General features: G+C 45.9%; 1 protein-coding gene across 6 annotated transcripts in view; it reads left to right on the top strand.

Moving 5' to 3' along the window:
- Positions 1 to 10774, top strand: part of RALGPS1 (Ral GEF with PH domain and SH3 binding motif 1) — a 423133-nt gene extending 412359 nt beyond the window's left edge. For all 6 annotated transcript variants that reach the window (XM_075579016.1, XM_075579015.1, XM_075579013.1 and 3 more), the window contains 3 exons: positions 4512 to 4617; positions 7208 to 7299; positions 8166 to 10774. In XM_075579016.1, coding sequence (XP_075435131.1) covers positions 4512 to 4617; positions 7208 to 7299; positions 8166 to 8195 — 228 coding nt within the window. In that variant the 3' untranslated portion in view covers positions 8196 to 10774. The remainder of the gene's footprint in view (positions 1 to 4511; positions 4618 to 7207; positions 7300 to 8165) is intronic.
- Positions 10775 to 15424: the final 4650 nt, after the last annotated feature.

Below are 15424 nucleotides of genomic sequence, written 5' to 3'. Positions count from 1 at the left end.
TGTTTTTTTTGAAACAGAGTTTGGTTCTTTAGATTTCAAGGTAGGTATTGTACCCAAACTGGCACATGATGTGTTAATAGGGACCGACTTTCCCCATTTTCTAAAAATGTGGCCCCACGCTCAGAATAGCGCCCAGAGTTCAATAGCGGACCATAATGAAGTATTAGAAGAAACAAATCCTTTCCCTTTTTCAGAAATGGAGGTTGACGAGGGCCCAAATAAGAAGGGGGAAAAGGAGGAGTGCTGTAAAATTCCCTTCCCCATCACTACTTTGGTAGGGAATACCCCAAATCAAGATGTTGAGCAGACACTTACCACCCCAGAACCGGATAAGACCCTCGCTGACATAGAGGTCAGTCCTGGGAGTTTTAAGAAGGCCCAGTGGGAGGACCCCACATTAGCGGTAGCAAGGGGAAATATACGGGACCAGAATAGTACTCCTGGCCAACCAGATAGGTCACTTGCTTACCCCTACTTCGAGGTAGAGAACGACCTAGTATATCGGGTTGATAAAAGGAAATCAGTTACAACTAAACAATTGTTGGTACCACGGACATTCCGTAACGTAGTATTACACCTCGCACATAGTCATCCATTGGGGGGACACCTAGGGGTGGAAAAGACAAAAGAAAAGGTTCTCCGAAGCTTCTATTGGCCTGGGGTTCTGGCAGAAATTACGAATTATTGTTCCTCATGCCCAGAATGTCAGATCACCGCCCCGTTCAAGGCGTACCGCAGCCCATTGGTACCCCTTCCCATAATAGAGGTACCATTTGACCGGATTGCTATGGATCTAGTAGGACCCCTAATAAAGTCTGCTAGGGGACATCAGCATATATTGGTAATATTAGATTATGCCACCCGATATCCGGAGGCAGTTCCCCTACGTAGCACCTCAGCTAAAAACATAGCAAAAGAGTTAGTAGTTCTGTTTTCCCGGGTCGGGATTCCTAAAGAGATTCTATCTGACCAGGGAACACCATTTATGTCCCAAGTAACGAAAGAGCTATGTAAACTCCTAAAAATCAAGCATCTCAGAACCTCAGTCTATCATCCACAAACAGATGGTTTAGTGGAAAGGTTCAATAAAACCTTAAAGAGCATGTTACGGCGGGCGGTTGATAAAGATGGGAAAAACTGGGATTGTTTGTTACCGTACCTGTTATTTGCCATTAGGGAAGTTCCCCAATCATCCACTGGCTTCTCCCCGTTTGAACTATTGTATGGCCGACACCCAAGGGGCTTACTGGATATAGCCAAAGAGACTTGGGAACACGAGGTTACCCCTTACAGAAGTGTAATAGAGCATGTTGCCCAGATGCAGGACCGCATTGCTGCAGTCCTACCCATAGTGAGGGAACACATGGAGAAAGCTCAAGAAGCACAGAGGAATACATATAATAAGGGTGCTAGGGTCAGAATTTTTTCTCCAGGTGATAGGGTACTAGTTCTGGTTCCCACCGTGGAGAGTAAATTCCTTGCTAAATGGCATGGGCCATATGAGGTCTTGGAAAGAGTGGGAGAAGTAAATTATAAGGTAAGACAGCCAGGTAGGAGGAAACCTGAGCAAATTTACCATATAAACCTACTCAAGCCCTGGAAAGATAGAGAAGTCTTGTTAACCCTAGTACCCCCAGGTCCGTCAGAGAATCAAGAAACTGACCCAGAGGTTAGCATAGCTGAAACCCTGTCTGTTCATCAGAAACGAGAGGTTCAGAATTTAGTGAAAAGAAACAAAGAAATCTTCTCTATACGGCCAGGTAGAACTAGCGTAATTGAACATGACCTAGTCTCTGAACCGGGGGTCCGAGTTAACCTTAAACCGTACCGAATCCCAGAGGCCAAAAGAAAGGCTATAAGTTTAGAGGTTAAAAAAATGCTAAAACTAGGTGTAATTGAGGAATCCCAAAGTGGGTGGAACAGCCCTATAGTCTTAGTCCCAAAGCCAGATGGTACAACAAGGTTTTGTAATGACTACCGGAAACTAAACGCGGTGTCAAAATTTGATACTTATCCTATGCCCAGGGTAGATGAACTTGTAGAGAGACTGGGCAAAGCCCGATATCTCACAACCCTAGACCTAACAAAAGGGTACTGGCAGGTTCCCCTCACAGAAAGGGCAAAAGAAAAGACAGCCTTCTCAACCCCAGACGGCCTCTTTCAGTATAAGGTGTTGCCTTTTGGCTTACATGGAGCTCCCGCCACATTCCAAAGAATGATGGATAAAATTTTAAAACCACATGCTCGGTATGCTGCCGCCTACCTGGATGATGTGGTAATCCATAGTGAAGATTGGCAATCCCACCTTCCAAAGGTCCAAGCTGTGCTTGACGCAGTCCGGTCTGCTGGACTAACTGCTAACCCCGCTAAATGCACTATTGGTCTGGAGGAGGCCAAGTATCTGGGATATTCTATTGGCAGAGGTTTACTCAAACCCCAAACACTCAAAGTGGAGGCGATACAAAATTGGCCAAGGCCAGTTACAAAAAAACAAGTAAGGACCTTTTTGGGGTTAATTGGGTACTATAGAAGGTTTATTCCCAATTTTGCAACTAAGGCAACCCCACTAACTGACCTCACAAAAGCAAGAGGACCGCTAATGGTAAAGTGGTCCCCCGAAACCGAACAGGCCTTTAGAAGCCTGAAAGAAGCTCTCTGTGCCCAACCAGTGTTGGTCACACCTGACTTCTCCAAAGAGTTCGTAGTCCAAACCGACGCATCTGAGGTAGGGCTGGGGGCGGTACTCTCCCAGGAGTCTCAAGGTGAGGAGCACCCCATCCTTTATTTAAGTAGGAAACTAAATCCCCAGGAGAAAAATTACTCCATAGTAGAGAAAGAGTGTCTCGCAATAAAGTGGGCTGTAGAGACGCTCAAATACTACCTGTTGGGGAGAAAATTCCGGTTGGTCACAGATCATGCACCCCTTACCTGGATGTGTCAAAACAGGGAAAAGAATGCTAGAGTGACCAGGTGGTTCCTAAGCCTACAACCCTTTAAATTTTCTGTGGAACACAGGTCAGGGCACAAACATGGCAATGCTGACGGGTTGTCAAGGATGCACTCCCTAATATCCATGGTCGCTCATCCCTCGAGGTCTGAGCTGGGGGGGAGGATATGTGACAGAAACCAGGGGATGGTAATAAATTCCGTATATAGGGCTCCCAGGATACTAGACAGTTTCTATCCTGTTTGGCCTGGGAGTGCAGCCTTATAATACATACACTCCATCCCACAGTTTGGCAAGCGCTGGAACTGAGGGATGAGAGATCCAGACCAGAGTTTGTCTGCTGCCTGATTTCTGTCACCTGTCATGCTAATTAGGAATCAGGTATGAAAGACTGATTTCCTGTTTGCTCTGGTCTCCCCCACAAGAGCCAGGAGGCTGGAAGGCTGCTGAACTACAGAGGGGAGAAGCCTCTTCCCCAAACAGGTTCAATCTTTCTGTTCATTTGTGTAAGACTGCAAAAGTACCGTGTTTTGATGTTGGAAGTGGAAAAGCCACTTCCAACCCTGAGTCAGGGATATCTAAGTTAAGTTATCGCTCAGGTGAGCAGCTTTTGTTTTGATCTGTTTTCTGTTGTATGCACTGTGGCAGTCTCAGTGCCTGGGACTGAATAAACCAGGCATAGCCTGTTTAAAGGAACAGTACGTGACGCCTCATCATTTAACCTACCCTAAAAGACCGTGTTCTAAACAGTCCCGGACAAACGACGGAGCCCTGGAGTAAGCCGTTTGTCACAATATATATATATATATATATATATATATATATATATATATTCATTGGTATGGAGATTTGCACTCACGTTTGTCAGAAGGCAGATGCTTGTCCCATAATGGACTTGCCCTGAGGAAGGTCCCTCTATGAGGACTGAAACGTTGGTGGCCCTGTGCTCACAATACACATTTTTTGGACTACTAGTGCGGTGTGCTGTCTTCTGTTATTAGGATTTCCCTGGTTACTACATGTCTATGTATGTATGTATGTATGTATGTATGTATGTATGTATGTATGTATGTATGTATATATATATATATATATACACACACACACACTCACACACTCACACACACACACACACACACACACACACAGCACCCCCCTTGAGAAAGATCCCTCTGCAGGATCGAAAACGTCAGATCGGGCGTCTATATGTTGAATATACCTTTTGGAATCTTGAACTGAGTGCTGCCTTTATTTACCTTTTGCAAAAACGGTAATATTTCATATATACTGTATATATTGTTATTTTTCTTTTTTTAAATCGCAAACAGTCAAAATCTAATAAGTGTAAGAGATATTATTCCCGAGAGCAGCGGTGTGCGCTGGACATCAGCGTCCCGGTCTTGTCACCGGGAGTTTTACAAGATGAATACCCTCTAACACAGAGCATTAAAGTACCTATCTCTGTAATACTACAATAAAATACCCCCGGATCCAGAAACCCCTAAAATAAGGGCCAATAGGTGGGGGGACTATTGCTTTTAAACAGCTTTCTTTTCTCTTGTAGTATAAGTCTACACCAAGTAAAAAAGTGTCAGTAGTCAGCTGGATGGTGGTGCTGCCTGATGATCCAGAACACCCCAATATTTTCCAACTAAATAATCCTGACAAAGGTAACTATTTCTTTTTTTTCCTTCTTCAGTTGGTGCTAAATATTGTACAAGGAATGATTTTCTTTTAGCCGTTTGGTCATTAGGTGGACCCCGCTAGTGCTAAAGGGCCAAGCAATGCATTGACCCGCATTGTATTGTAGTGATGTGTCCAGACTTACTGTTTTCGGTGTGCGACAGCCGGACCGCAGTGCAGCCGCAATGGTGTGCGACCAAGAAAACAACCCATGAGGATGAGCTCAGCGGGGGTCCCTGCTTCTGAATGTGCCCCGAGCAGCATTAATTCTACCGGGTCAGCCACCCGTCTGTAAGAGCTACAAAGAGGAGTCCCAGAGAGAAGCCGTCTCTGTGTCTTCCTGAGCAGTTCCAAGTTTTAAAAGAATAAATATGTTTCTATACAGGATTGAAGCAGGGGGCCTCCGGGGCTGAACCCCATTAATGTCAGCTCCAGGGACCGTCTGCTTTTGGTGATATAGACCCCTGTAGGAGGAGCCGGTAGCCCCCCTCCCCTCCTGGCCAATAGGAAGCTAGTCTATCCGGAGCAGCTACCAGCGCCCCCATGGATGTCTATATCTCCAGAACTAGGGTGTCTCCGGAGCTGACATTAATGGGGTTCCACCCCGGAGACCCCCTGGGTATAGAAAAATAAAGTAAAAAACAGTAGAAACATCATACATTTTAAATAAATGTTAAACCATAAACCCATTGATCAGAGGGGCCGAAGATTTTGACATGTTGGTCCATGGCACCAAAAACAGTGAGTCTGGGCACGTTTGTAGGTCCTCTCACCACTGGACACATCTGTAGGTCCTCTCACCACTGGACACATCTATAGGTCCTCTCACCACTGGACACATCTGTAGGTCCTCTCACCACTGGACACATCTGTAGGTCCTCTCACCACTGGACACATCTATAGGTCCTCTCACCACTGGACACGTCTGTAGGTCCTGTCACCACTGGGCACGTCTGTAGGTCCTCTCACCACTGGGCACATCTGTATGTCCTCTCACCACTGGGCACGTCTGTAGGACCTTTCACCACTGGACACGTCTGTAGGACCTTTCACCACTGGACACGTCTGTAGGACCTTTCACCACTGGACACGTCTGTAGGTCCTCTCACCACTGGGCACGTCTGTAGGTCCTCTCACCACTAGGCACGTCTGTAGGTCCTCTCACCACTGGGCACGTCTGTAGGTCCTCTCACCACTGGGCACGTCTGTAGGTCCTCTCACCACTGGGCACGTCTGTAGGTCCTCTCACCACTGGGCACGTCTGTAGGACCTTTCACCACTGGTCATGTCTGTAGGACCTTTCACCACTGGACACGTCTGTAGGTCCTCTCACCACTGAACGCGACAGTCCCACATAGCAAGCAAAAAATAAAACCCTCTCAATGTAACCTGCTTCCTTAGAAATATTCAATCATCTTTGAAATAAATATTTGAAGGCAAAAAAACCGTGCGAAATCTTATGTTTTTCTTTTAATAAATCAGTACTATAGTATTGGATAATAGTGACAGGTTTTTTTTTTATTTATATATATATATATATAAAACTCAATTCAATTTTAATGAGTTTTAATACACTGAGCATCCTTTGATTTCTACAACAGGTTTAGCCCACCTCCCCAGCAGTGCAAGATCTTTGTAACACTTTCCTGTTTGTGATAATTTGTTGCCAATATTTCCAGCAGTTTGAGCTGCAAAATGTAACAGATAATGTTACCTTAGTACTATAAGGATACATTGTAGCTGCTGATTAACACAGACTAAAGGCACTAGTCACCTATATTTAACCATTAAACAAATGATTAACTTTAGTCCCACGCTGGGTAAGTCTTTTATTACCTTTATTATCAATATTGAATACAATTGTTTTAAGAAAAGGAAACAATTTAAAATGTTGGTTTCCTTAAGCACATGATGAAAAGTAAAGGGCTTCCAGCTGTCTTCTCCGCGGCAGAGAAGTTGCAGGCTCTATTAATTTGAATGGTGCTTACAGCTTCCCTAGCAAAGAGTAGATTACCCGCAGCAAACTGATGAGGATCCTTTAGAGCAGGGAGGCGCGCAAACTTGCTGCGCCCCGCTGCCTGCTCAGCCCCAGTGTTCGCGCCTCCACTTACCTAGGCACCGGTGTCAAATGATGACGCCGCGTTCCATGGCAGTGTGTCACCCGATGCCAATGTAAATGCTTTGGGGAAGTTCGCGGGGCCTCTGCAACCAATGCACCCCCAAAAAAAAATCTCGTGCCCCCCAGTTTGCGCACCCCTGCTTTAGAGCAAGGGTGGCCACCAAACACCTGACCTGTTGGTGGCCATTGAGGCCTGGAGTTGGCCACCCCTGCTGAAGTATAGTATGTGTAACCCCTTCAGTGCTAGATGTTCCAGAAATATGTTGCAGCCCCTGTACACCATAACAAGAGTGAAATATCCCATTAGACTGTTCATTCTTGTCCTTAGTCTGGCAGAATGGGTAGTGCAATGTAGGATGATGTATTATCCTCCGGGTAGAAACTCCCGTGCTATGTCTTTATATTGGGCATATGACCTGATACAGAAGGGATAACCTGCATTCTACTTTGTTATACAGGCAATGTTTACAAGTTCCAGACTGGATCAAGGTTTCATGCAATACTATGGCACAAGCACTTGGATGACGCATGCAAAAGCAGCAGGCCTCAGGTAGGACATGTGGGGGGAGGGGAGTGGGGGGGGGGCACGGACAGTGAATAGCAATGGCACACTTCAAATAACTGTAAATAGTGACTGATATTATTCATAACCATTCCACCAACCCCCCCCCCACCCTTAGAGCTTCGTTGACTGGGAGCATAAGAAAGTGGCTTCGCAGAAAATGAGTAGGCCTCATTCTTTGTGACTGACCGCCATTTTGAAAATGTGCAGTAGTGGACTTTTTAAAAATATTTAAACTAAATATGTAACATTTACACACTTTCCTTTTTTTTAAGGCTTTTCTGAAATGGTGGTTGTTTTAAACAAGTATTTTGCATACACAGGCACACAAGGCTGCCAACAGCTGACCCGGGGCCCCAGGACTAGTCCCCACCCGGGCCTGGGTTGTTGAGAGGGGCAGCGAGGGAGGGTCTCTATGCCTACACTGTTGGGGAGGTGCCCTAGTTGTTGATCAGGGCCCGCTCCCCCCTTGTCAGCGGCCTTGCGTGTACCCCCACTCTCTCACTTTCTATTTCTCCACTTTCTCACCCCCATAACCTATTGAGCAGTGGGTGGGGGATGCGGTCCCTACCAGGCAGCGAGGTAGAGGCCTGTCCAGGCGGCTGACAGCAGAGGTTGGGCCCAACTTCTGTGCTTGCACCGCCTGGCCGGCCCACTCCTGCCAGCGGGCCCACTCCTGCCAGCGGGCCCCCTCCTGCCAGCGGGCCACCTCCTGCCAGCGGGCCACCTCCTGCCAGCGGCCCTGCAGGCACATCTTTTGTAAATGATTTATTTGTCGTCTCTACAGCATTTTCTTATTCTGTGTTTTAACGAAACATGGCCTGACGGTACCAATTCTCTACTTTCCATTGCAGGCACCTGCTAATCTCATGTCTTTTGAATGAACTCCTATGGTACTGCACGTCTTGTGACTCAAAATGCCAAACCATCAAGCAAACACTGTATAGTGAACTGAAGACGTCACGCACTGCGAGTCTGACACTGAGGATTACTTGAGCACTTTTACATGTTACCTGCAAGTAATCCAGACGACGCTTTTTGAAGCAGAACTTCGCTTTTGTCCTTCGAACCAGGACAAAGTCAATTGCACTTAAAGGATGAAAAAAAGAGCATCCCTGCCGCAGCAGCGTGGGAAGCTGCTGTCATGTTGGATGGATATATATATATAGACACACACACACACACACACACACACACACACACACACACACACACACACACACACACACACACACACACACACACACACACACACACACACACACACACATATACACACACATATATACACACACACACACACACACACACATACACACACACACACACACACACACATATATACACACACACACACACATATACATATATATATATATATATATATATATATACACACAAACATACATATATATATATATACGCCCTTGAATCCGATTTTGAGGTCATTGACTGTCCAGGACAACTGCTGAAAACAAACTGTGCATCACATGTTTTGCCTATTCTTTTTTTTAACTCTTGTTTTTAATCGTTAAGCTGCTTTGTGTAAACTGAACAACATATTAGCCCATGTTGGGTTTTTACATTCTTTCTGGTGCACAAAATATTGACAGTGTTAACCTCCTACAAAGTGTCAACTAGAATAGAACGTTGGTGGAACAGCATTTTTCTAGCGCCCGTGCACTAATCTGTTAGCCATTGTGGCCGCCTCATACTTTTCTGGAACACCCATGTGTGCATTCCCTGACGTTGTGGGTTCTCATCCCCAACCATGTATCTTGGCATAAAATAATTTGTTGATGGTTCAATGAGTTTTAACTATGAATGAAATTTTTTTTTTTTTAACTCTCAATTTGAATACTATATAACTTTTTTTTTTTTTTTTTTCCTTTATGGTAATATTTTACCTGCAATGAAGCAAATATTTAGACATTATCTTTATTTTATTTACTACATTAGTATAACGAGTAGGGGATGATTGCACCCACTGGAGATAAGTTTAGTTTATCTTGCTTATTATTGTTTACGTATTTTATTTATGTTTTAAAAACATAACTCCTTTCCATGGTGGGCTGCAGTCTCAAAAACGTATGCCCTAGACAGCCTTTTGCGATTTATATATTGGTCCATTAAAAGGTATCACAATTTATGAGGGATCCTACTGTTTTTCAGTCGCACCTTTTTTTAATTCTGTGGATTTTTGGAGATAATAGTACATTAAAATGTGCCTCCGTGGGAGGTTAAAATGGCCACTGCCAACCACACTCCTTAAGACAAAGTAGGTTGCCATGGTAACTGCTTATGTTTGGGAAATAGTTGAAGTAAAATTAAGATTTTGAAGGGTGAAAAAAAATGAAGGGTTGGAAATAGATTATTACAACATAAATAAATTCTCATGTTATGACTATTTTTGGGATGGGGTCATGGGGGGATTGCCTCTTTGACCTTCACAGGACCTCCTGCACTTCTGGGTAATGTGAGGTCTCCGCCTAGGTCAGGGGTTGCCAACTCCAGTCCTCAAGACCCCCTCAACAGGTCAGATTGTAAGGATATCCCTGCTTCAGCACAGGTGGCTTAATCCATGGCTCAGTCAACGACTGCATCCTGTGCTGTAGCAGGGAATATCCTTACTACCTGACCTGTTGGTGGCCCTTGAGGACTGGAGGCCCACCACTGATATACAGTATTACTGTACTAAACCGAAATAATCACGTAAAATGAAGTGCTGCTAGGCTAAGAGAATGACCTTTTGCTACACTGCACCATACAATAGATATTGCAAGTACAAACACACTCGTTTTTGCCCCGTAAATGTGAATTTGAGACCTATACCGGTGTAACTTTTGAAACAGAGTTGCACCAGATAGAAGTTTGAACTGAGCAATAAAAAAAAAAAACAAGTATCGGCAGAAAAAAAACATGCAACATATTCTTACACTGACTTTGTGCCAAAATGCATGGCCAGCCACCCATCACAATGCACCTCCAGGGAGTGAGGGGGTTCACGACTACGCCCCCAAACATTTTCTAAGATGTCCACTTTTCACATTAAAAATGTAAACCCCATTTCCCATTTTCCCTTTGGCTCTTGTGGAAGCGGCTGTACTATTTGTGCCCACGTGGTAAGCCAGAACGTTGCATGCCATCTGTGTCCAATCTTTCTTATAATTGTGAATCGTCTCCGCCACGGTACCCCGCCCCCCCCCCCCACCCCTGGGCGGGGGCGCCTCCGTTTTTTGCTAGGTATTTTGTTACCTCCGTCTTGTACCAAGTTGCTGTGTTTTCCAGCTTGTTACACTGATAAATGTTTCACGGATTCCGTAATATGACAGAACATTTTGGTTACTGCAAAAATAAAAAAATAAAACTAATTTGTTTTATGTGAAATTTACTGACTTTATAAAAATCCAACTGTAAAGTTGTTAATACGATGTAAACAATAAAAAGGTACGGGACAAAATGACGTCTTGTGTTGGATTCATATAATAAACAATTGTTGAAATAAAAAACCTTAGCTGATGTTTCTAATGGCAAGTGGATCATCAGTGCCTCGCGTCGTGACGTCATGCGGCATCAAGTTGCCGTGACAACGCAACGACGTTTGACATCGCGGCACCATGATCATGGACCCTGCAGGAAGAGATCGCGAAGGAGAAGGCAAGAGGCCCCTGCACCACGCCCCTGCACGAGCCCCTGCAATAGCACCACGTCCCTGCACTAGCACCACGCCCCTGCACCAGCACCACGTCCCTGCACGAGCCCCTGCACTAGCACCACGTCCCTGCACTAGCACCACGCCCCTGCACCGAGCCCCTGCACTAGCACCACGCCCCTGCACTAGCACCACGTCCCTGCACCGAGCCCCTGCACTAGCACCACGTCCCTGCACCGAGCCCCTGCACTAGCACCACGCCCCTGCACTAGCACCACGCCCCTGCACCGAGCCCCTGCACTAGCACCACGCCCCTGCACTAGCACCGAGCCCCTGCATTAGCACCACGCCCCTGCACCGAGCCCCTGCACCAGCACCACGTCCCTGCACCGAGCCCCGCAATATTCCCAGCTGGCCCTTTTTTACGTACACACACATTAATAGGACACATTCATAACTGGTAACAGATACTTAAGGGGTACAGAATGACAAAAAACACACAGTCCAATATCAAAAGGTAACCATAAATACACTGTCCAGTGCAGAGGATAATGAGTAAACCTATTGTCCAATGACAATCATTATGCTCCACAGGCACTGTCGTATATATCCACATCAAAAGGTGTGAGGAATCCCGCCGATTATAACTTCCCATCCCAGCAGAACATTTGCTTATACGGGTTCCATGTAAAAATGGATTTCAGGCAAAAGGTTCATGGTGTGTCCATTTGCATGTCATTTCCCAGAATCTCTTGCTGCAGTGGGAGCCCTGTATGCTAGGTGCAGACCTGTCTAAGACATGTGGAGGTGCTCACAATTGATATTCTTTATTGGCTATATGGAGATCTTTTGTCGCCCTTTTCACCCACCATAACTTAAATAATGTGTAACACACACACACACACACACACACACACACACACACACACACACACACACACACACACACACACACACACACACACACACACACACACACACACACGTTACACCCTCTTTGAATTCTATGGTTTTACATATCAGGACATAATAACAATCATCTGCTCCTTAGCAGGTCTTAAAATTAGGTAAATACAACCTCAGATGAACAACAACACATGACATATTGCACCGTGTCATGATTTATTTAACAAAAATAAAGCCAAAATGTGATACCTCCAGTCTGGATAAAATGTTTTAGACGGTTTTGTATTTTATTGTGTGTGTATTTTAAGACTTTGACTGTCCACGGAAAGTCAGACCGCCGGTACCCAAAAACGGTGTCACCAATACACTATCCGGACTCCAGCCGAGAAAGCGCCTCGGCCCTACTAACCTCAAGGTATTCCCGCTCGGGCTAGAGCAAAAAGGTGCCTACACTGGCTAATCCAAACCTACTGTTAGGATGGTAGCAACACCAGCCAGGACAATAAGGGGGAACCCACCCCAAGAGCCACACTCGTACCTGGGGTACCTCTTATCCAATCCCGGTGATTACAGACTCGAGGGGAGCTGGTGGTTTCTGGGGACAAGGAGACCTCCAAAAAAGTCCCAGAAATCACATAATCCCAGTGCAAACGTTGTAACAATGCTAGCCTAAATTCTTATATTCGGGGGTTAATGGGACCTCCGCTTACTCAGACAATCCAGGGCTCCCAAAAAGTATAATATATTGGATATACCCCGCTGCAGCTAGATAATATGTAGGTGATGGTTAAGGGTAAGGTGCTCTGGGTGGTGAACACATGTAAATGCAGAGAACAAGAACCCAGTTTAAGCACTCGATATCCTAGTTGAATGTTTAATGAGTAATTTAAAAGAAACTTTTAATATCATCAGTATAAAATAATGGGGTTAAAAATCCAAAGATTGGACACACACATTGAATCCTATGTAGAGTGCTTAAGGCACTCCGGATTATCCCAGAAAGCACACAGCAAAGCTAAGCATTCACAGAGCACACAAAGTAACACTAATAGCCTAAGATCACTAGGACCCACCCAAGGTACATGCCCACCCACTCCTTGTAATCCCTGACTCGCACAAGGCGTCAATCCCACTTCAAGGACTGGCATCAATATCTATACTGTTACTTAGGGATTGCTGGGGATAATGGGTCCCAAAACAAATGCCAGGGTCACAGAATTCCCAGTAAGGACCCTACGCAAATGACGACATGCTGTACAGTATATCACAAGGTACTAAACACCACATGGGCTAACATTCAGTCACGACTATAGAGCAATTAAACAATGGGGTTTAATAGAGAAGGTTACAGTACACAAAACAGGTTAAATACAATCAGTAAAGAAAAAGGGAGGGTAGTATAAAGTCCTATAACTTAGCAGTATTTCAGTTAGTCTGTGGGTGCAGAAGGATTCTTGGGCTGGACACAGAGGACGGGTTATTTGCTGCATAGCCCAATGATTCCAAAGGAGATAGCACAACTAGTCACGATTTTCCCAGTGAGTCTTAGGCCGCGCTTATAGTCCCGGCGACGTGACGGCACGTGAAAACAAGATAATGCATTCTGTTGTGTGCGCGACCGTGACGGAGCGACACAGCAACCAAAATCGCTGAAGCCAATGAGGACGAACCGCTCATGCCCCCGCCACGCCCCCTGGTTGCTGTCTCTTGTCTCCTACACTATAGGCAGAAAGCGATATGGCGATGGATAACGTCACGAGGTAGCGTCGCCGTCACCAGGACTATAAGCGCGGCCTTACTCTAAGGGCAGTGCATGCTCCTTTAAGGAATTCTGGCCCTATTAACGTCTGTGGCAAAAAGCTGCACCAATCAGGGACCTTGTCGGTAGGCGAGGGGGCCAATCAGAACACGCTACATAAGGGTGATGTCATAGCTCCACCCCCAGACCAATCAGAAGAGGGAGGGCTTAGCAACTGGCCTGATTAAGAGGCCGCATTTTAAGGATAAAGAAACTCCGTGCATGCAAAATCATGCACCATCAGATGACCCCCCTGTGGTGCCCTGCAGGACAAAGGCATCCCCATGTGAAGGGCCCTTCTTCCTGCGCCTGACATGGCCATCCTTTGCCACCACTGCTGAAGCAGGGTAGGAGGGAGGCCAGGTGGGCTGCGGGAGGAGGAATGGGGAACTTTATGGCCATCATAGGGGCCTGTATGGTTCACCGCAGCAGTGTGCCATTCCCCCTCCTCTCCGTAGGCCGAGCAGAGCAGGGAGAGACCGGGTGCAAGTGCCGGCGGCAACAGGCCGAACAGAGAGGGACTGCGAGTGCCACCTTGGGTGGCCTGCTTGAGCCTCCCCTCCACATGCCGAACAAAGCAGGTAGGCCGGGCAGAGGAGGGCAAGAGCGGGCCTGGAGCAGTGGAGCTGGAGGTAAGGGGCATGGAAAGAAGGCATTGGAGCCATGGAAAATGGCTTCAACATGCGTACCGTGGGGTGCCTGCCACACAACACCCATTCCCTGCCAGGCCTGGACCATCTCTGTCATGACAATAGAGCTATTAAACAAGGAGTTTAATAGAGAAGGTTACAGTACACACAAAATGCAGAGACGGGGTATTTAGTGTATGGCCCAACGATTCCAAGGGAGTCGGCACAAACAGTCACTATTTCCCCAGTGAGTCTCGCTAAGGGCGGTGCGTGATCCTTTAAGTACTTCCCATTTTACTGCTGCAGACACTGTGTATAGAGGTTGCTTTGCCTCCTACCCCTGGGAGCTCCAGGACATGCTTCAGTAAAGCTCTGTCCCTCTGGGCTTTTTACAGGCGCTTGTTTGCAGTTTCGGGCTTTGACAGGTAATCTGTACGGAAATCGAGCCCAGGTTTAGAAATTCCAGAGAGGATTACTCATTGTTTTGCTCTATAACAATCATGGTATAGATTAACAATGTAAAGGGTTAAATACCTGCAGAATCACTTCAGATTAGCAACTGTGGTGAAATGTCAATTTCTCATGCAAATCGTCTCCGAACAATTAAACCCGGACCAGCTCGTGGTTAAAAAGCGGAGGGAATGTCCCATAGTGATGTACAGTACAGACAATGACAATCAATTGGCTTATTGTTTACATTGAATTTAAATATATGCTTAATGTGCTGCTGGCTTTTATTTATTTATTACACTTGTTTTGTTTTTGGTTAGTTCCCCAAATGACTATTGGCCACATTTGGATGATAGGGCTAATGTGTATTATTCTAGAGGCGTAGTTGGGGGTCAGTGAAGGCGGTGCTTGCCCAGGGAAGGGTGGTTGTTCCGCCTGGGGGGAGTGATGGGATGGGGTTAATCCTTTCATTAGCTTAGTGGTTAGCCACTAAGTCATGTTTTACTGTTGATGGCATAGGTGACTGAATGTGGGTTTCTATGTCAGAAGGCGGAATATTATAGGGCTAAATTCGGTCATCCAGGGGCGTGAACAGACAGTGTTAAGTGTCCTGTCCAGCGCCCTTGATGACCAAAATATGGTCCTATAGCATTCTTCCTCATGACCTAGAAACCAATA

Source organism: Ascaphus truei, chromosome 21, assembly GCF_040206685.1.
Source record: "Ascaphus truei isolate aAscTru1 chromosome 21, aAscTru1.hap1, whole genome shotgun sequence".
Taxonomy (NCBI): Eukaryota; Metazoa; Chordata; class Amphibia; order Anura; family Ascaphidae; genus Ascaphus; species Ascaphus truei.
Note: the sequence above shows the minus strand (reverse complement) of the source record. Positions and strands in the feature narration are given on the sequence as shown.